General features: G+C 25.0%; 2 protein-coding genes and 1 long non-coding RNA gene across 5 annotated transcripts in view; 1 reads left to right on the top strand and 2 right to left on the bottom strand.

Moving 5' to 3' along the window:
- Positions 1 to 7,957, bottom strand: part of LOC141531339 (uncharacterized) — an 11,016-nt gene extending 3,059 nt beyond the window's left edge. The window contains exons 1-3 of the long non-coding RNA XR_012479911.1: positions 5,269 to 7,957; positions 2,291 to 3,254; positions 1 to 1,952 (exon numbers count right to left, since the gene is read on the bottom strand). The exon at positions 1 to 1,952 is cut by the window's left edge and continues 3,059 nt beyond it. This is a non-coding gene — a long non-coding RNA (uncharacterized LOC141531339). The remainder of the gene's footprint in view (positions 1,953 to 2,290; positions 3,255 to 5,268) is intronic.
- LOC141531338 (uncharacterized) lies at positions 3,252 to 10,648 on the top strand. Its single transcript, XM_074249087.1, has 3 exons — positions 3,252 to 3,444; positions 7,964 to 8,048; positions 9,100 to 10,648. Exons 1-3 carry the CDS (start codon positions 3,352 to 3,354, stop codon positions 9,246 to 9,248), a joined length of 327 nt encoding a protein of 108 aa, XP_074105188.1. The 5' UTR covers positions 3,252 to 3,351; the 3' UTR covers positions 9,249 to 10,648.
- A 1,469-nt stretch (positions 10,649 to 12,117) lies between these two features.
- On the bottom strand, positions 12,118 to 23,923 carry LOC141530381 (uncharacterized protein KIAA0513-like). Of its 3 annotated transcripts, none has more exons than XM_074247441.1 (10): positions 23,446 to 23,923; positions 21,627 to 21,919; positions 21,184 to 21,458; positions 20,772 to 20,813; positions 20,008 to 20,109; positions 19,134 to 19,294; positions 18,857 to 19,043; positions 18,562 to 18,784; positions 18,383 to 18,477; positions 12,118 to 18,312 (listed from the first exon to the last, which is right to left on the bottom strand). In XM_074247441.1, exons 2-10 carry the CDS (start codon positions 21,890 to 21,892, stop codon positions 18,248 to 18,250), a joined length of 1,416 nt encoding a protein of 471 aa, XP_074103542.1. In that variant the 5' UTR covers positions 21,893 to 21,919; positions 23,446 to 23,923; the 3' UTR covers positions 12,118 to 18,247. The 3 variants fall into 3 exon arrangements, with proteins under 3 accessions (XP_074103542.1, XP_074103543.1, XP_074103544.1); XM_074247442.1 differs by lacking the exon at positions 23,446 to 23,923 and adding an exon at positions 22,388 to 22,873; XM_074247443.1 differs by lacking the exon at positions 20,772 to 20,813.
- Between the last annotated feature and the right edge of the window lie 82 nt (positions 23,924 to 24,005).

Here is a 24,005-nt window from a genome sequence, read left to right as displayed (position 1 = left end):
TAACGAATAAATCAATTTGTACATCAACATCTGCAATGTCAATTGTAAATTCAAGTACAAAGTCTTCTTTTAATTCTATAGTTAATATTAGTTGCTTTTAATATATACATTTATAAATAAATATATACATATATATAGATATATATATGTATTAATATATATATGTATACATCACGAGTACCACCGAGAAAAGCTCAAGTTTAAATTTATCAGAACCTTTGAGTTCGCTAGTGATTGTGTGCTAAACTACCCCTTGCATCACTATCTCCTGCCTCTGGTTCCTTTCCAAGGCTTTTCAGCGCTTTAGATGCGAAACTTCATGGTACGAGGGATCAAAATCAGACAAGAAAATCAAAGACCACTGGATTACTTTTTTTTTTATTTTATTAAATTAAATTAATCATATAAACAATCGCCGTATAAAGAAAAAAAAATTATATAATACTTAATAAATTACTAGATGTATGGATTGCTACATTAACAAAAAAGTAATTAAATTTATAAAATTAATGGTAACATCGGTGGTACAATGAAATATTTCCTTCTCCTTTTTAACTGGCTTATAAAATTGTTATTCTGCTGTAGAATATATATTAAATGCACGAGATACGCCACGTGCATCGTTTATATTTGTAAAACCTATATTAATGCTTCAGCCGTCTCATATATAAATATGACGCATCATTATTTGCACTAGTTGAATATGTATACTACTATACACATACATAAAAAAAAAAAAAAAAAAAAAAAAAAATTCAAGTGAAGAGAAAAAAAAATATCCACGAATAACTTTATTCAGCGACGTCGAAAAAACATCGTTGGAGAAAGATAGATATTTTTGTATTATCCAGCTAGTATAAAAAAAAAAGCAAAGACTAAATATATATATAACATATAAAATACAATATATATATGTGTGTGTTTTGTCGCAATTTATTAGCAATCACTTGAAAAATATATATGCACACTATTTCTTTTCCTGGACACTAAAAAGTAAAAAGCTCTGCATAGCAAGTAAGTTGTTGCAGCTTTGCCGCATCCAGGCTTTAAAAGGTACATCGGACGCTGACTGAACAAACAGAAGTTGTGATTCCATCCGGAGTCCGTAGTAGATCGTAACATCGCCCTATGCTACTTTCAAAATATCCAAGTGAGCGAGTACCGAGTTCAAGTGAAATAGCTATTTCTTAGTGTGATAAATTGCTACTTTACTAAGCTGTTCTTCTCTCCTGATTTTTATTTCACTTCTTTTCATTATTTTTATTTCTTTTTTTGTTATTATTACTCTACTTCTAATCTTTTATTTCACTTATACTTAACTCTTGGTAATTTACTCAAGATCCACAAGAATGCATATATCAAACATCAACTTATAAATTTTTTTTCAAAAACTAGAGCATGTGCGACATAAACAATTTACAAATCATAGTTTTTTAAACACGCAACATTACTTTTATTCCTTCATAATTTATATTATTATCACTACTGTTAAATTAATCTTTGCGTTTGCAAGTTATTAATATAATTAATGCCATTAATTTAAGTATAATTACTCTATATTTTCGTTTTAAAGCTCACGTGTTTGCATAACAGCTACCGCATTACTTTTATTAACATTTTATTCGTCCATATATTAATATCAATATTAAAACAATTTTGTAAAGCTGATGTGCAAGCAAACAAATTGAAACACCAATTTCCTAATGCAACTAATAGTTTAATTTAATTTAATTTAATATATATTTTGTTATTTAAAATTTATTTATTTATTTTAGTGGTGCATGTTACTCAAATCCGTTCATGATCTCTCTTTGAACTTTCTGTTTCATGCTTGCCTTCGCCTGGATTCGCCGCACGTCTTTGAACTGAACCAACACTTCCTAAAAAATAATATATTTTAAAATTACACTGGAATGCTCTCCTATCGCAACCCTGCCTATCCTGACTTGCTCCTGTAAAATAAAAAAAAATCCGACATCACCTGATCCATAAATTATTGGTAACTCACTTTATTAATTACTTTATTTATTCTTTTAAATAAAAATTAAAAAATTAATAATAATTTAAAAACAAAAACATAAATAACAAATTAATTATAAATCTTAATGCTCTTCTATCATATGGCGATTGTGGATTTATATTTACTCGTGATAAATTATAATAATAATTATAAATAAATTTGCACTACGCAATATATCCACCAAATGCTGCATTCACTGCCGCAAATTGATCAATTATATTTGCGTGATTTGATTTTACATCGTACTTTTGCATTGCTATTTATACATACCAAAAAAAAACATTCATTAATAATTTATTACATTATTATTATTATTTTTATTTAAAAAATTTTGTTTTCTATTACTATTATGATTATTGAATTATTATTATGATTATTGAATTATTATTATTTTTTTTTTAATTTTTTTACTATTATCATTATCATTACTATTATTGTTATTACATATTATTATTATTATTATTATTATTATTACTATTATTATTATCGTTGTTGTTATATTGAATATAAACATGTATTCTTGTATTTCTGCCTGATTGTCATGAACAAAATAATTAAATTTTTGGTGTTGGGCCCGTCATCTTTCACGACGACACGCTGGATCGCCAACTGATGGTCTGCACTTGGTTTTTTCTACTCAAATAATTACAACCAATTATTTTAAACGCGTCATCACTAATACTTTATTTATAAAACCAAACAAATTGGCATTTTAATTTCGGCAATTAATTAACTTCGCGTAAAATTTGCTTGTTCAATTCAATTAAATTAAATTCAATTAAATCAATTAATTGTTTCACACCAATTGGCTTCCGCTATCGGTCAACTATTTACCACAAATTGTCACTAAAAAAAACATGATTTTTTACATTTATTTACAAACTTGGTAAATAATTGCCCGTTGATATAAAAATCCTTCATTTAACTAAATACCTCAAAAAAAAAAAAAAAAAAAAAAAAAAAAAAAAAATCCTAAAAACCAACTGAACACTGGCCAATAATTATTATTGATGTACGCATTTTAATATAATTTATTATAATTTAAATTTATTTAATATATAAAATATAATTAAACGCTTGAATATTAAATTGTAAACTTTCGTATTGTTTCTACACGCCTGTTGTAATTGCTGCCACGTTTCAAATTATTCGGACATGTACCTGGGTGGCCTGGAGGGGACATCAAACTTGCTCCTCCCTTTGATTTGGTGCGTTCTGTACTGAATTTGCTATTCTGATGGTACAAAAAAAAAAAAAATAAATAAATAAATAATAAAATAAAAAATCAATATAATGAAAAAAAATCGTATGAACACTGCCTCGTTTGCTGCATGTGGATCGCCTTAGCAGCCTTAGCCACTGTCGGGGCCCATGTGGTCCCTCAAAACGCTCACTGTGTCGTCTACACAGACAGCTGCGGACAGGTAGACTCATTATTGTAACCAGTTTTTACCCTACATCAGGTCTTTATTATTATACTCTCAAAATCCGTATTAAGTTGCCTCTTATTATCAACCATAAATATTTACATAATAACTTTTTGTATCGTTTTCTTATTTTTTTTTTTCGTTCAATTTTAATCTTTCTTTATTTACTCCAACCACTTAATTATTACTTGTCACTACTACATACGTCTTCTTTATTGTTATTATATTTAATTACGGATTTGATTTGAATAATACAGGCCTGATATGTTAATGCTGCTAACCTTTGAGGATAAAGAGGATAAAGGGCAATTTTACTTATTGATTGAAATATTTCACTCACGTATTCACTAAATTTGTTTATTTGTTTATATTTAAACAATTGTCTTTAGTCCTCATTAACCTCAGCTAACACGTAGCTTTTGGGGGCGTCTCCCTCACGACTGCTCACCGCAACTATAACTGCGAATAACCACTGCATATTACCTGGTGTTTGTCTATTATCATAAATGCAATCGTTATTATAATTATTATTATTATAAAATAATAATAATAATAATAATAATAATAATAATAATAATAATAATAATAATAATAGATGTAACGATAATTGTAGTTACAATCGTGATTATTGAACTATAATTTGACATTAACTCTTAAAAGCCTGAGGATATCGAAAATTCAATTGTAGCAAGCTTTTATAAATTTTACATTGTTAGTATATTTTAATTATATATATTATTAATTAATATTTGTCTTCGGTTATAGTTAATATCAGTAGTTTATCAGTAATTTATCGCTTAATATAAACAATCGATAGTGTTATGAATAATTATGTTACTTAGACATTTTATTTAACATTTTTTACGAGGACGTAATATTACATTTTTATCATTTTTTCTCGGCTTAGCGATCGAGGATTATTGTCGTTAAAACCATAAAAACAAAAATAACAAAACGTAGCTATCACGCGATTTTGCTGTCATAAATATATAATGGCGCAAGTATGAATATTATTAAATATCGCATCGTGCATTATTACTTTTGCTTTCGTAGTCAGCTTTTACGCATATTATTTATACTTTTTTAATTATTATTACTATTATTAATTTAATTTAAATTTTAGAAAAAAAAAATTTTTTTTTCAATACTTTTATTATTACTATTATTACTACAAATTAGACTGCAAATCGTGATTGATAATTATGTAATTTAATTATGATTGAAAGAAAGCAGTGAATGCTAAACGAATCGCATTTGCATGCACGCGATTGTAAACTTTGTGTGTTATACTTTTATTTTTCATTTAATTTATACTAGAAATAGTATTAAACATTATTTTAATGACACACAAGTATATAATAAATATATTAAATTAAAATATACTATTTAATATTATAGCTTTTATTCGGAACTTCGATACTATTGATATAAGGCATATGTACTACTTTTCATTGATTATTAAAATTGGCTGTATTGCTGTTATGGTTGCGGAGATCGCAGTTGAAATATAGTGTTGAACTTATTTGCAGTAGAATATACTCATGTATACATATTTTATTTTTAATGAAATGAAATATATATACACGTGTATTAATTTGACAGCTTACGATTTCCCTCATCTTTCGTATCACGCCAATTCCCGCTAACTTATCTGTCTTTGGTTTGTTGCGTAAAATAAATATTGTACAGCTCAGGTATTTTTTATATTTTTCAATATAAATATTTGAAATATTTTTAAAGTAAATTAAATTCATAAAAACCTAAGTACATAAAAAAATTAGGATGAATGTGAGTGTTTGAATAAAATTAACGTATACGAACCAATTGGCGGTAGTTAGCGTTTGGCGATAACTAAAAATGCTTGGGTGACGTGTGCCAAATAAAACCAGCATAACGTTTACTTATAAAAAATAAAAATAAACGCCATCCGTCACTCTGAAATGGCCACAAATTATTATCCATTTTCTAGATATATTATTTATTGTTTTAAATATAAATACATACACTATTTATTATTCGCTATTGTTTGTCACAGTCGTAATATACTGAAAAGTGTTTTATTTTAAATATGTGTAATTAGTCTTTAATTTAATCCTCGGAGCACACACTCACAATTAAAATTTTTATCACAAATTTTGAGTTTAATTACCAAATTTTTAATTGTAAAAAAAAAATTGTTTTAAATTAAAACAAAATTTTTGTCCTATTGTGTGCCTTGAGAGTTGAATTACTATGATTTATAAATTATAATTAACACAATACATAAATATTAATAATAACAATAATAATGTTTATCTATCACAATAAAGACGCTTATATATTTGTTTACCGGTAATAAATTGTTAATGCACCGTTAATCACCCAAGCACCAAAGCCCCCTTCTCCCGGGCCATTTATATTTGCATGACAAGACTCTGTGTTCGTAGCAAATTATATATAAATATATACATATCTTGAAGCAATTTGCCAGAATTTCTATTATACGCATCATATATATTAAGTACTTACTTACATTTATATATTTGTTATAAAACCCAATACCTCCTTTTATACGTACGCCGGAGGATATATATTTATATATTATATTATATACATATATATTATATATAAATAGTGATATTGATATTTTGATATATTAATTAAACACGGTTTTAACGTTTGCGAGTCACATTTATATTTTCTTTTCTATTACTTACGTTACATTTATTATAACTATTATTATTATCATTTAAATTAATTAATAATGTATTAATTACTTTTATATTTTATTTGCACGCTTAAATGGTGAGCCTAGTTACCTTTCTGCGCGTTATAATTCATTACATACATATATTCTAGTTTTTAAATTTATTTTTGATTTTTTTTCTTTATTTTATCATTATAATTATTATGATTTAAATTATTATTATTATTAATGTCGATATATATGTATGTATAAATATATAACTACACGTCCTTGATTACTCGCAATTAGTAATAATTAATTGATTAAATATTTGGTAGGTTGTATAATGCTTTACCTAACGTTTTTTGCTAACACGATTTTCATCTATTTAATTGGATGTTTATAATCTACTCGCTGAATTATCATTCATTGTAACAGTTTTTCAATTATTACTATTATTATTATAATTATTAATTATTATAATTACAACTATTTTTTTTTTTTTTTTTTTTTTTTTCATTTATTACTATTACAATTAGACACGCGTGTTCGTGTGTGTATTTGTGCTCACATTTATTACTGTATTAATATTAATAGTATTTTATACGCGTATTTTATTTAAAAATTTATGCATTTACATTTACATTACATTACTTCACTTTACATATATATATATTATTTAAAGCATCTCATAAACTTGATTATCATTATATTATGTTATTATTTTTCGCTACCGGAGTGCATGTATTCGTGCGTAATTTTTAGTCAAAGCGTATAAATATGTAGTTTTCGGTACACGACTCACACAAAACCATAAATTTTTTTTTGCAGATTGTAATAAAAATGATATGATGTTTATTGTAAATTAAAATTACCTTAAAAATAACAAATAATGAAAAAAAATAACTTGCGAAAGTGAAAAATAATTAATTATTATTTTTTAACTTAAGTTATAAAGTCTAGTCATTGAAAGTAATAATGGCCCACTGAGGAGAGGGCTTATAATTCGCAAATAATAAATATAATATTATTTTTAAATATTGTTACAGTAGATAAATAAATTAAATTAAAAATATAAATTTGCGAATAAATAGGATCCTCTTTTACATAGCCACGTCCCTTGCACTAAATGTATTGAGAATTTTTTAAATACGTATTGTAATCAGCTATGGGCCATTAAAATTATAAATTTTTTAAAAATAATATACAACAGCCCTTTGTTTTAATGAAAAGTAAAACATTTTTGTTCTATACACTGCGCAAGGATAGCTTGCTAATTAATTTGAAACACGATACGAGCGGTAGGGTTTCCCTGTTTTTAAAAACAAAAAATAAGTTTATAATAATTACGTTCTACTGCAAATTTTACATAATAAATAAAATTTAAATATAATAAAAATACACGAGTAGAAGGAGCTGACATAAAAAACTTGCGAGTTAAAAAGTTAAAAAAAAAATTGCAATATCTATAAATAAAATTTCACTAAAGTAAAAAGTAAAATAATTGGAATGTGCTTATCGCAAAATACCTTCAACTACTCGTGTATCACATTAGCTATTAAGTACCTCTTAATATTTACGTTCAATCCATTTTATAGAGCATGTAATGTATTATGTTTTACATGCTCTATTAAACCGGATATAGTATGTCAGAGTATGAGATTGTGAACAGTGTGTGCGTGTGTGTACAAGTGTCATTTTATAAATTTCCTTATTTTATTTTAATAACCTCTCTATATATTATAGTTATTTTTTTTTCTTTGTTCATTGTATCTTTTTATAACTAATAATTCCTTTAGATTATTTATGACAGAACAATACGTATACAGATACCGGAATATTTTCTTTCAGTTACTGGACACCCTCCCGGTGTGCCAAGATTTTAATCGACAACTGTGCAACCGTCCCGCCTGTAAATTCATTCATCTCCATGACGGTAAGTTTTACATTAATTTCTCTCATTAAGCTATAATTTCCATTGAAAATAATCAAACAGATGTATAATCATTTTTTTTGGCTCAATAATTACAATTAATTTTTTTTCAAAGAAAAATCTTTAAAACCTTTTCATGTGTAATTTTTTAAACACACACCTCAAAAAGTCACACCATTTTTATATTTAATTTTTTTTATCATCTAATGACTCTTAATTGAGCCAATTGCACGCCTCATAAGCGAAGCGTTGAGGTTCTACCCTACTCTCGATATTTTAACAAAAGCCGTTTTCTCGAAACTCAAATTGATTTTTTGTTATTTATATCGCACTTACAAGTTAATTTAATATGAGTATACTTATATCAAGTCAAATAATTTTTCAGGCACATAAAATACATTTCAATAACAATTATTTTGTTTAACAGGGAAATTGGTCGAAAAAATTATTATTTAGATCTATGCATTTTATTATTATTTATAGTACTTTTTTCATCACCGCAGAATTATGGCACCACTAAACCGTAGCAGAGTTTTTTTTTTTTTTTTTTTTTTTTTTATAGACTGTACGCATATAACAAGAAAAACAGGCACCGATATTAAAAAAAATACTCTGTAAGAAATTAATTAATTTTTATAATTTTTTCAATCAATTACACAATTTATATTTTTTTTTTAAAATGAATGAACACTTTTTAATTTTCCAAACTTTTTTTATAGTATCCAGGGTTATTAAATCTAGAATAATAATAAATTAAAATTTTTGAAGATTATAGGCTTGAAAATTCAGTAAAAAAAATAATTAACAAGCTTTTATAAAAAATAATTTAAATGAAAAAAATTTTTGTTCTCAGATATAATATTAATTTAAAAAAATGATCTACTACGTACACATGTTACTTTCGCTATCATAAAAAAAAATTTTTCATCTTTAAACAGGATAAAATAAAAAAAAAAAATAAACTAATGATTAAAAACAAAACATGTACTCTTAAAATTTAATAATAGTTGGTGTAATGTTTAATCAGGTGTTATCTGATGTCTGTTGGTTTCAGGAAATGTGGAGGTGGTGGATAACCGCGTGACCGTGTGCAGAGACGCGGTAAAAGGTGCCTGTATGCGGCCCCAGTGTAAATATTACCACATACCGGTGGCATTGCCGCCGGCACCCTTGATGGCTATCAGCGCTTCCTCAAGCTCCTAGTCTACACTACTGCGTCTACGTCTACTTCAATTACTACTACTACTACTACTACTACTACTACTCCTATTCCTACTCCTACTCCTACTCCTACTCCTAATACTTATACTACTACTACTACTATTACAACTATTAATACTAAACTACTACTACAAGTTATTAATATTACTAGACACAGTATATAACATAATACATACAACATACACGCTACATGTTACACAAGTCGGTACACTTTGGCGTGAGGAACGAATTAAGTGAGGGACTGGCTACACACACACTCGACGAGAAGATGATGCCGTTGTACAAGGAATTTAGGACCCATACCAATCTACAGAGATCCTCCTTAGACAACACGAGCTCTTCATCAAAATTGATCTATCTTCAATGCAATACCGGGATACGATGGCCTAAGATACACACCCCTTGAACACCTAAATCCGTCAGCAGAAAAAATAAAATAAAATAATTATTAATTAATTAATTAATTGATTAAAAATAATAAAAATAATATTTATATAGCTCGACTGTGTAATTCTGGTGCTGTTATATAGACAACTTAGTTTTAAACATTTATATAGGCATAACGCAGATGAGACATGACTATTTTATTTTTATTATTTTGTTACAAGTATTTTAAGTTATGCAGTGCAGTTTTATTATTATACGAAGCCATTGGAATTTATCATTTTTATTAATTTTTTTTTTTAATCCATCATCGACAGATGACAATAATTAATTTTATGCATAATTATTTTCTGATATTATTAATTATTATTATTATTTAATGTTAAATTAATAATTATTTCAATGGATTCGATTAGTTTTAATTGTCTGTGCAATTTTCAGACCTAAACTGAACCCGGCCACTAGATTTAAGAAACAAAAGTATTTATCATTTTTGTTTTGTTATTTTTAACATTGTTTTTAAATTATTATTATTAATTATAATTACTATTGTGTTACTAATTATAATACAAAAAATCGAACAAAATTGAGTCAAATTAATGTTAATTTAATGTTAAAAAAATTTATAATAGAATACTCACTAATTATATTTGGTTGTTGTAAGAAATAAAATTCATGAATTTGTTTTTAGTAAAAATTAAAAAAAAAAAATAACAAAGTTATGTTAAATTTTTTTTACATTAAAATTAAAATAAATGCTTCCGGGATTTATGGTTTTATCCCAGTGAAAAACACATTCGATAAATCCTCGATCACAAATAGAATTTTCTCAAACGTTACAAGTTTTTTTCCTCAAGAGCGGATATAAATAAAAGTATAAGTAAAATAAAATTATTAAATATATAAATATATACATACACATAAATATAAATATAAATAATAAAAAATGAAAAATATAAATAAATATATATATAAATAAATATAAATATATAAATAAATATATTATATTATTTATACACAGAACACGTACGAAATACACGGTGCTAACAAACGTGTTAGTACATTGCGTGTACATAAGTGCAAGTAGTAATAAAAAATTTTATTGTATTGTATTGTAATGCATAAGTTTCGTAGGCTAGCTAGGGCCCTTGAGCCGTCACGAAATAATTAATAAATATTAATTATAATAATCATACATAAGATATTTGAAATAAAATAAAATCGTCAATAAGATATTAAATAAAATTTGAAGGTAATTTAAAAAAATAATGACAATTTTTTATACTCGCTGAATTAATTCATTAATTTTCGATTAAATAATTGTTTTTTTTAATATTATTATTATTAAATTTGCATGATTATTATACGATATATGTAACATGATATACATATGAATATTAAATATGTATATATTTATATTTGTATGTAATAGCGAACTGAGCAAGATCAGGAACGTTGAGAGTAATGTGACTAACCAACGATCATACAATAATAATTACTGCGTATAAATATTTATATATATATATATATATATATATATATATATATATATATATATATATATATATATATATATATATATATATATATATATATATATACATTTATTATTAATCATTAATAAATTTAATTAAAATAGTTATGGTTATGATCAATTAAAATCATATTATTTATTCATATGACTGATACATAAACAAATAATACTGATTGAAAATAAATTTGAGATTATTAATATTATATACTTGTTTGTTATCAATTTTCAATTATTATTTTTTTAAATACATGACAAATGCTTTAATTACCAAGTGATAAATTAAAATTTTTGAGTAATTATTTATTAACAAAACTCGCAACATCGAATGAATTTTTATCGTGATTTTTTATAAATAAAAATATTTGTGATTTGATTATTTGAATTTTAAAGTTAAATATTTTATTATTTTAAAAGTAACATAAATAATTTAAAAAATGTTTACAACCGTCCAAGAAATGCTGGAATGTCTTCCTAGCACGTGTAACGAGTCAGGTAATTTATTGATTGATTGATTAACTTATATTACATAATAAATAGAATGTGAATTACACAGAAGTTAAAACTAAAAGCTGAAATGTTTAAACTAGTCATTGCTATGGGTCGAGGTCTTTCGCGTTTCTCTCAACAGCACCGATTTTTTTTTTTTAACTACTCGATAATAAATTATCAATCAGTAGTATTAATAAAGACTTGTTAATTCACTTAAATTTAGGTGATAATGATGATGATTATTTGACAAATTTAAATGAATAATAGAACGAAAAAAAAATATTGTTATTGATGAAAATAGAACTAAAATAAATAATGACTATATTTAAATAGAGAATGGAACAGTTTTTAAACTAAATGGTAAATTTTCCTGTACAACATTTACTAAATCAAACGCCACTATCAAACTTTTAAATTTATAACAAGTACCGATGGTTAGTCTCGTTTTTTTTTTTTTTTTTTTTTTTTTTTTTTTTTATTAATAATTATAATTATTAATAATAAATAAAAAAATAAAAAAGGGAAAGATTATAAGGATGGTTATTGGACGTAATAGTCGAGTACTCTGTAAATTACTCATGTATATATTTATAGACATTACACTAATTAAAAATGATAAAGTGATATTTGAGTGAATAATCCAAAATTTTAAATATTATTTTATTTTTTTATTCTGTTAATTTTTTTTAATTACGCTCCGATATTTTACTTTTAAATTAATAACTTGTGTCATTAATTAAATGTGTATGCACTTGGCTGTGTGGTTACAAGAATGTAAGATGTCTTTGTCATGTTTTATTATTATTATTATATTAAAAATCTTACTTCCAATAATTATTTAAATCAAAAACAAAAATGAAGTTGCTTCTTCTTTTTTATTTTAAAAATTAAAAAAAAAAAAAAACATTGTTATTTAAACGCACTAAGTCATGATGAAACTAGATAAGGAGAAAATGATAAATAACAATTCTAGACGGAAAAGGATAAAACGGACGAGTTCATCCGTGCCCTAATTTAGCCTGTAAATAGAAAAACTTATTATTATTTTAATTATTATTACTCTATAAATAAGTATATTTAAATTTAAATTAATAAATATAGGAATAAATAAATTAACAATTAGTTGATTAAAATTTAAGTGAAATCTTCGCTAATCGACAATTAGATTTAAAATTTTCTAGGCGATTTAAATTCTAAATTTTTAATTGAATATTTTTTTTATTAATTTTTACATTCAATTTTAAAATAATTGACATGAAAAGTTTTGAACAGAACGAAAACAAAAAGCAAAAGCGGACATATCTTTCCCTTGAATTAACAAGTTAAAGTTTGTTTAGCATTTTGAAAGTAAAACGTGTAAATAAACAAAGTGCTCGATCCGATAAACTTGTGGTAATATTCCCGAGTCCTTGAACCAATTAAAAGAAATTATGAAAAAAAAAAAAAAAAAAAAAAAATTAATAAATTAATAAAAACTAACAGAAGTTAAAAAGTTGATGAAATCTGTTGAAGTTTGAGCTTCCTAACTTGAGTCAAGGGTTTTAGCTGCTGCTGTACGCAACTACGAGGCAACTTATAACTAAAAATACGATAAAAAAAAAAGAAACAAGTATATTGAATCAGTTAAACTTGAATTAAACTTACTCGTGACAACTAGGCTGTGTCAAGTTTATCTACTTGTACTTCCCAATGCACTGGAACTTAAATATTGCCTTAATTATCAGCGTTATTACCGCTCAGGCTAGTTTGCTGACGCTCTACTCTGTAATTTGTTAAGAAAAAAAAAGTAAATAAACTTCTACTACAAAACGCTGATTAATAAGTGTTCATAAGCTTGCTTTGTGCAATCACGAATGCTACTCAATAAATAGAACTCTCAATTAAAACAACATAGACACAAATTTTAAATCAAATATTCTCGGTTACTCTCAATCATTACTTACTTACTTTTTTTATGTAATGCTTAATTCTCCTGTCGATGTTTCATTAATTAATTGATTAATATAATTACTTTGATTTAATTCAGCTTAACGCGCATTGAGCTTTAAACAATTACTTAATTATGGTGTTTTTGTCTCGTTGAATTTTAATTAGCCAAATTACGGTGTTGTAATTACATTTAGATGTTAATTCATCCGTACTTCTGTTTTGTGATAATAATTAATGCATATGTGTCATTAAAATTAGTTTTAATTGATCTTATTTTCGGAATATTATGACAAAAAATTGAGTTTTATTAAAAAAAAAAAAATTATTGAAAATTTCTTTGATTTATAGAAAATTCATTTAAAGTAAAATATCGTCGGCTAAAATGTTTCTTTTGATTTCAACGAGATAAAAATGAACTTCTGTTTTATTAGCTTAGTTATGAAAAAAATAAAAAAATTTAGACTAATGAATTCTCAAGTTCAGAGTCTAACTAAATTTCGTTTAAATTAAAATTACAGTAAATTATAAACTGTTTGTTGGACGTAAAAAAAAAAAAAAAAAAAAAAAATAATAATTCTCGACAAGTCGACTGAAAATAAAATTTTTAGTAACAATAAAACAGCAAACGCTTTTATGCAAATTATTAAACATAAAAAAAGCATAAATTTGCATATTAATAACACTTAATAAAAAACTTTTTTATTTTAAACTTCAATCATAGTTTTTTCTGACGTTCATTGAAATTCTTCCACGGTGTAGAGCTTTGTATGATTATATGCAAATATATATACCGTATGTATATTTATGACGGCGTATGGTATCTTTTTAAAAAAATAATTAACTTTAAATGTTAATACATTATTCAAAGAATCTTTAATCTTGGACTTAGATAGACTTGCTTAGTAAAAAAAAAAAAAAAAAAAAAAGGAATAAAAAAATAAAAAAAAAACTATTATCATACTCGCTGTAGTTATTACTGTTTAAATATTGTTAATTATTATTACCGATAGATTAAATATTACATACCATTTAATCTTAGTCTTCTCGGAGTCTAAATTTAGAAGTTTGGATTGTATGGATTTTTTAAACTGTATTCATTTGCAAATCGCATACAATTTAATAATAATTAGCAAGCTTCGCGGCTACACGCAACAAAAGCTTGATAGGTCCTTTGCAGATTTACTTATTAGTAAAGTAAACTATTATAATAATAACATCTATTATTAATTATTATTACTATTATATTTAAATCTAATATCTGAGCTTATAGCAGATTTTGTTGCCATAAAGGCGTTTTCTCCCCCCTTGACTACAAGTTCTATAAAATATATTTAAAAAATGGAAAATAAAAAAAATATTAAAATAGAAAAAAAACTAAAAAATCTAAATTTATTATTATTTAATTAATAAACCTGGAGGTAAATGGGTTATTGAAAAAAATCTAAAAAGTCGCCTAATATTTAAGATAACAATTATTAATATTTACACTTTAAATAAATAAAGTCCTCAATGACAGCATGATAAGTTTATAATTATAAATTATAATTAGTAGGGTATTTAAATGAATAAATAAATAAATAAATAAACAATGAAACTTCAGTCGTTAATGAAGACGATATGTAACTAATATAAACGGTCAGGTTTTTTTTTGTCTATGATTTATAATAAAATTCGTAGATAATTATTTATATAAAATAAAATGTACCTCGACCTCGGTGATGTAATTGATTAACTTGTAATCCTTAATGTTATACTTTTAAACGGTGATAAATCTTGGATTTGTATCAAAATAAAAAAAAAATAAATAAATAAAAAACTCGAGATAATAACTGTAATTAAAATAATAACTATAACCGATTGTAAGTGATAAGACTGACACAACACTAGTGTCCAAGACACCGTGATGACTATTATTGATTATTGATATTAGTTACTCGATATTTGATGCAAAACCTTATGATTTATGTTAATCACCGGCAGTTTGTGATATATCTAGTGAAAAAAATAAAATTAATAGATTGCAAAAGAAAAAAAAAATAAAAAACGAAAATTGATTTTTGAAAGTGGTTGTTATTCAAGTAAAATAAATGTAAAGAGGAAAAACGCCTAGCGATTTAACAATTACACTTACACACAGTTATTATTAGTGATAAATATTTAGCTGCTGAAAATGAAAAAATTAAAAATTTATAATAATTGGAATGATAATTCAAATGAATACGGCGTGATTGTGAATGAAATAAAATTTTACAATTTGTGCTTTTTTTTTATTATTGTAATGATTTTATTTGTCAGTGACTGTTTTAATAAATAATCTGCATTTAAATTTACATGAGCAATAAAATAAAAATCATGTAAATTTTTTTTTTCCATTCGATATAAATAAATAAATTTAAATAACAATCACATTAAAAAAATGTAATAAAAATTAAATTGAGTGGATTAATTATTATTAATTCATATTACATAATAAAAAATAATACGATGTAACAGTCGGTGGGGATAAGAGGATATACGGAGGATTTGGAAAATATAAATTAATAAAAATAAAATTATAAATGATTGACGGTACACGTTGAACAATAATATACTTACATTAACACTTACACTTACACTATTACACTATTTATATATAAATATTGTAATATTATTTTTCGAAAATTAGAACTGTAATGTAGATTGTATTATATATAAATACATATAAATATATAAATAATGATATTGTAATAATCATTTTTCGTATAGTATTAGACGGATAAAGTGATTAGATTAAAGAGATTAATTAGAAGGGATTAATTTTTAAAAATTTTTTCAAGTGCGAACGTCATTATTTTTACGCAAAATTTAAAAATCTTTTTTTTTTCTATTATTTATATTAATATTAATAAATATATTAATCACTGGACATTCGCACTGAGTGTTTATTAATAATAAGTGTACTGCCGAGAATCAGATAAATAATTGATACTAAATAAATGAATAAATAGAGAACAAAATCAATGGTGTCCAATGCTCTTTTTTATTAATTACAAAAAATTAATACATGTGATGATATTTTATTGATTATTACTTTTAATTATTTTATTAATTATAATTAAGGTCGATAAAAAAATGAAGTAAATTTTTAACATTAATGAAATAGTTTTTTTTTTCATTAAAAACTAATTGAATAGTATAAAAAATTTGACGATAAAAATAAAAATGAATGAAAAAATTGTACAACGACGATATTTATTTATAAGTTTAATATATTCAAAAAAATTATAATGGAACGAAAATATCTCTTATCCCCGTCCTTATTTTAACACTCATACATTTAATATTTGTATAAATGAGCATATAAATTCAATATTTTAGATATTCATTAACGTTAATAGCATTAAAATATTACCTCGATTAAATAAAAAATAAACTTATTAAATAATTAAATTTCTGATATTATTTTTCCTGAAAATAAAGCTCATAAAAGAATAAATATATGTAATTATTTAATTTTCATCTTTTTTTTTCTATTTAATTAATTTAAATGACTTGGTCTGGTCGCATGAGTGTTTTTGAGTATTGTACGAATATGCTGGCATGTCGAACTGTGTAAAAGAACCAAAAGACGTTTAAAAATAATAAATAATAAGTACGACTGTCTTTAAAACAGTGTAAGGGTTATTTTTGAGATGATTCAATGTGTTTTTTATTAAAAATTTCGTAGTTTGTTAGTCAGTAAAAATATTTATCATTAATAAAATCTATTTAAAATTACTAGCTACTAAATAAATAAATAATAAAATAATTGATACAATAATATAAAATTAATTCGTCTCAAAAACCGCTCATACATTTAATTATATTAATTAATTATGAATAATGAAAAATACTGTGTGAACTTGATATAAAAGCAATGTGATGTTCACTGATCAAATGTGTTAACAAGAAGAAATTAATAATAATGATAAAGACCCACTGGTTGCGGTTAAACATTTCCGAGTACACTAAAATAAACAATTAATATAAAATTTATTGGTATTTGTGATTAAATTCCGCCCCAATTACACCTAATTCAATAATTATTTATTATTGTCAAGATTACATAATTTTATATAACATGATATGGAATTTTTAATTTTTTTAGTTTAGTTTATTTTAATAGATAATAATATATTTGTTATTTAATTACATAACATTCAAGTACCGCAAAGTACTTTAAAGATTTAATATTATTTTAATAAATCCTCCTCTTTTATTAGAAATTTATTCATCAAGATCTCTAGGTAAGAAGAAGCTCATAGTTCCTTAATCACAAAAATAGTTAGCAGAACTGTGATCTTAAATAGTTAAGGCTTTGAAGAAACGATTTTCAAGTCGTTAATTATATTAGTTTTTAAATTTAATTCTAATTATTTAAAATAATTTATTTGGATTAAAATATTTTAAATTATTATTATTATAACTATCAGTGCTCCATTTAATTTTACCAATTATATTCAGCTGCATTCAAAAATACTTGCTGGTATTTTATAATTTAAATTAAACAATAGACCTCATTTTAATTGACAAATACTGATTATATGGAAAATTTAATATTCAAATACTTATTCAGTCGTTAATTATTATGCACAAACACATAGCGCCCGCATTATTTATAGTCCTACTACCTCCATGGTTCAGACTCATCAAACATTCGCATAATATTATCCCGTAACATTTTTTCTTGCTCTAAAAATATAAATAATTTAAATTTAGTAATTAAAATTAATTTTATAATAAAAAATTATCAAGTTATTACCTGCTGTGAGATTGGCTATCACGCACTGTTTTCGTAAAAATTCTAAACAAAGATTTCTTGACAATCCAAAAGCGTGCATATTACATGTAAAAGTACTAAAATCAAGCAAATAATTATTTTTTATTATAATTATAATATTAAAAATTTATTTAATAATTATTTTATTAAAAAACAAGTACCCCAATTGCCCGAAGACAATATTAGCTTGATACTTTCGATCTTCTGCAGCAATAGTCTCTCGATTTAAAGACTTTGATCTCGAAGGAACCGGTCTAGCGGCTCTTTCGCATTGCACAGCGTCAAAAAATGCAGCAGTCCAAAATCTCATGGATCTCCAGATAGGCTGGACTCGAAGGTGTGTATACAAATATTCTCTATACGGCTCCAACCCAGGGACTTCCACTAAAAATAAAACCAATTAACCTATTTATTTCTTCCCAATAAGGATATTACGTATTTTCAATTATTAATTACCTTCATGATAAAATGTAAAACACATATTCATAAGGTTTTTAGCAGGAGCGAAATCATCAGCTTCGTGGCACTCAAACAACGCTACTGCAAAGTGTTGCGCTAATGAATAAAAGGAAGCTTCTGAAACACAGGCACGTGCTCTTCTGGCATTAACAACCCTTGAGAACCATATTCTTCCCGACTCGGTCTATAATTAATTTACAATTTTTAACAAAGAACAAATACATATAATAAAGGTAATGAAAATTCATGTAAAATTAAATATTATTATACGTACAAGAACCATTTGACCAAAGCTAGCTTTTTGCTCCTGGTCAATACTTTCCGGCGCATCGAACAACATTGGTACAAAAGTTTTCATAAAATCAGCGGCTGCTTCTTCAGATTGGCTGTCTGCAGACAAACTTGATGCCCATGATTGCACCGAGCCGGAAGATCCTATAAATATTATTTATATATTAGTAATTACTAATTACTAATTATTTACATTATTAAGAGAATAAAAAAAAATTTTGTGTCCAGGATAGTCATATGATAAAATCGGTTTTTATAGTGAAATTTAGTGTCAATCCAAAGGTCTTGACTTGAATTTGTGCCTTTTCAAGGTTTTATATCATTCTCACCGATAGTCAATTTATTAAGATAAGTATTTAGGCTGCATTCGAAAATTCTTTATCTCTAGGTACATAATTGAGAAATTACCTTCTATTTTAAGAACTATTGACATTTTTAGAGATATAAGCTCATCCCGATGTTATACTCATCAAGACCTTTCATTTAAGTGCCCACATCAATTTTTCACATATTTATATATATTATATATATGTATATATGAAAAATATATCAAAATGCATGTGGGTACTTAAATGAAAGCTCTTGATGAGTGTAACATCAGGATGAGCTTATATTTTTAAAAACATCAATAGTTGAGAAAGTACAATGCAATTTAACAAAAGTCATTATTTGATAAAGCAAAATTTTGAAAATCAAAATATGAAAATTTTGAAAAATTGCAATAAAATTTTTAATTATTGTAAACAAAAAAAATTAATTATTAGAATCTTAAAATACAATTATTTTTTTTTATCAATGTAGATAAAAAAATAAATAGTTATAATAACATAATTTATTTTAAAAAAATCAAAATTCACCTGATCTTTCCCAATTTCTTCGACCATCCATATTTGAATCTAAACTCGTACTGGGCCCGTAGCCGTCTTGATCACTCGCCGAGCCACTACTACAAGGTACATCTGTAAAAATAAAAATAACAATTTATTATACAGATTATTAAATATTTATCTTTATTGTCACGGCTACAAGCACATATATATATATATATAATCTACAGGAAAAAAAAAAGAGTATTTGTAATCTGTTTTTTTATATATGTCAATATAGTACATAAATACTACTATACATGTTATAGGGATTTATAAAACAGGTAAGTTGTTAAACCCAGTGTTCACCGTGTACGTGCTCCATTAAATACTGTAAAAAAATGTTTGTATTGATAACAAAAACTAATTGTTTCAAATAAAATAGTATTCATAAATTATATCTGTACTTACGGCAATTAATAATAATAACAACAACAGTGAAAATTATTATTGCCGTATGTATTATCAGTTTATCAGTTGAAAATTTAAATAGCAACACTTGTTGATAGTAATAAACTACATTTCCTATTTACACTGCCACAGATCATGAGAAAATAAATTTTATGAATATAACACGATTATGGAAGTTGATAAATTTACAAAATTAAACAAACATGTAATAATAATAATAATAAATACAGGAAATTTAAATAAAATAAAATAATAAAAGACAACTAAGGGGTCACAGTTAAACATGTACCTGTAATTCACATAAAGCTTTATAACATTTATTTATTTATTATGTAATAAATTACCTAAACGAAAAACAACCGTTTCATAGCGATCTGGAGCCCTTGCTTAATAACAATAAAATAAAAAAAAATTATAATTACTTGTTAGTACAATTAAATATAAATAATACTGAAATTAGCGGTCAGCTGTCAATTTTAAAAATTTCTTTAACAAATTAATTACAATAAAAAAATGCTTCTAAAAATTTTCACTTGTAATTTTTATAAATTTTTATTAATTTTCACATGTGAAACTTTTCAATTAATTTTTTTTTAATAATTTAATTTCTATAAAATTTCAAAAAAATTTTTAATATCTGTTAACTTCAGTGTTATAAATATAAAAGTTGAAATGTTATTCTTATTTGAGTAATTATAAATTGTAAGAAGAATAAAAATATAAAATAAAATTTCAATGTTAAGATAAAATCTTTACCTATTTTGTAATCAAGTTTATCGTAAGGATCTGGACCAGTAGCCCGAATATCTTTTTCCTGAAGCGGCTCGATACTCTCAATACTATCTCTGTCCGGACTAATATCCTGCTCGACTTGCATTGGATTTTTATTTTCCACAGAAGTTCGCGAAGATGCAATCTCCTCATACGTCATTCCCGCAGGATATTTTCTACGTGACCGGGTACAAGCTTCACGTTCGAGCTTATGTCGGGTCATTGCTTCGTAATCTTCATAGGAAAATCCTCCGCCGGGTCTATTAGTAAACAATCATGAGGAAATAAACGTCAAGTCCTATATAAGTAATAAGCAATTAAAAATTTAATTGTAAGTGTGTATAAATGTTAAATAATAAGAGTAAAAATAATATTGTATGTGGATGGTACAATAAAAAATTAAAATTAAAAATACGTGGTGATAATACCGAGGAAACCGCAACTTCCGTCGTGCCGTTCCTTCATTTCGGCTGGTGTTCTGGTCATTCAAGTGAGGCGACGGCGGCGAGGACGGAGTTGTTACTTCACTGTCTTCAAAGCTGCTGCTCAATGCTGATCCTATTCTGCTACCCAGTCCTTGGAGATACTCTCCACCGCCTCCCAATGCTGTTCGCATTGTTTTCAAAGCTCCTTTTGTGCGGCCCATCAATGTTGTTCCATTGCTTGATGGTAAATTTGTTGTTACGTCCACCATCTTTTTGGATTTTTACAAAATTTTATCCTGGAAAATTGGAAATTTTTTTTAATTAAAAAAATTTTTATTTTTATCAAAAAATCTGTTCAGAAATGAACAAAATTTTCAGTTTTCTAATTTAATTCTAAATTAATTTAATTTATGTAATGACTACTGAAAATAAATTTTTCTTTTTTAATTTAAAAATTCAATTTTTAAGATTTTTAATTGCGAAAGTAATTAATATTATTCAAAAAGTATCTAATTATTACAATAATTAAATTTTTGTTAAAATGAGAATTTTTTTTTGCCAATTTCTGAATCTAAGAATATCCTTAAAGAAATATTATTGATGAAGAAATATATACAGCATATGTAATGACAAAATTTAAAAAATATATATTATTACAAATTGACATGTGTGTATAATACATATACTGAGATTTGTAAATGTACAAGCAGGAGATAAAATAAAAATAAAAGTTAGCAACAATAATCGCTTAAATTAATTACAACCTTGGTCTGGAAGTGATATCAAGCATGAAGTATCAACATATAACATAACTGGGTGCTTGTTTCTATTCGTCCAGCCAGCTATTGTAATTTCAGATAAGCAGTGCTCAATTCACTAATACTTCTGCATAACAAGTGTGTATATTATTAATTCATACGCTATTATTATTTACGGTTACGTATGTAAGATGCAGTACAATAATTGACAAATTGACATTTCATTCATTAATTATCTCAATGTCATAAATTGTTTTGTGACAACATAATAGCGAGTTTATAAATATAAATAAAAATTACTATTCTAATGATCATTATAGGTATATTATAAATAAATATTTAATTTATGTTGATAAGAGAAGAACAAGTAATTAGTGACAATTAAAATTAAATATTTGCGTCTTCATTTATTTTTCCTTACAGTTATAATAAGGATAAACATGTAGAACTGTTTATTTAATCTCATTATTTGTAATTTGTTCGACAGAAATAAAATGAGGAAAAATGGGTAAGTTTTTTTTCTAACAATATAAGACGATAAAATTCTTGATATAATTTTTAACGTCACACTAAAGAAGAAATGGCTAAAAATAAATCCAAAAATAATTAATTATTGTAACTGATTATTTGTTCAGAAAATACAAGAAGAAGAAAACATTTAAAAGATTAATAAAAGATGTCGATTAAATAAATTAATAAAATATTAAGCAATTTATGATTTTTAATTAGACGATTGTAAAATTATAAATTACTGCAAGTACTAAAAAAACAAATTATTACTTTGAAATAATTAATTATTCAATTAGTGACAAACTGAATAAACCTGCACTGCGGCTGAATAGTCATACATATAATTCAAACATATGGATTTGAAAATTGCAACTGCATTTCAACGTTAAAAATTCGGTTTTAAACCCTGACACTAAAATCAATGGTGCAAGTATGCTTTACAATAAAATAAACAAATAAATGCAGGTATTGATAAACGATTTTTATCATTACAAATTAATAAAACCAAAATATAGCTTATTTTTAATTTAAAAAAAACGCATAATAATACCTACGTTCAAAATAATGTAATTTCACTTGACAATCAGTAACAATTCGTGTACTGTAATTGAGTAAAAAAATTCAGATAAAAAAATTGAATTCGTACACATTTATGATTAACAGTCTTACAGATTAACACTTTCCTACATAATAGTCTTTAAAATAGTGAACCGCGTGCGTCCTATTCACTCTGTTTTTTATTCTTATCATGTACCCCCGCGTAATAATGAATGTGGGCATGTGATCGGCATTAGGTAGTTGCGCAGCCGCAAGTTATAATCAATACTCTTCAGAATACCTGCATTTATCTATCAAATACATCTACGTGTATAAATGAAATTACGCAAATCATATCATCAAAATCTGTTTGTCATTCCTGTTTCTTCTACAACAATAATTCATTCATAAACCAATTAATCAAATGTAATTGAACATTTATATAAACAAAAACCTAGCTTTCAAATTCCCATTAATAATAAAATAAATAAATACATCGTACTGTACAATACAACAATAAATAAAACAGTTATTTGTAAACAAAGAAAGTTTTAATTTAAAAAACACATTACAAATT

This window comes from Cotesia typhae, unplaced genomic scaffold, assembly GCF_013202065.1.
Source record: "Cotesia typhae breed Kobodo isofemale line unplaced genomic scaffold, CoteBio_Ctyphae contig_5, whole genome shotgun sequence".
Classification (NCBI taxonomy): domain Eukaryota; kingdom Metazoa; phylum Arthropoda; class Insecta; order Hymenoptera; family Braconidae; genus Cotesia; species Cotesia typhae.
The sequence above is the reverse complement of the archived record's forward strand: the minus strand, read 5'-3'. Positions and strand labels throughout refer to the sequence as shown.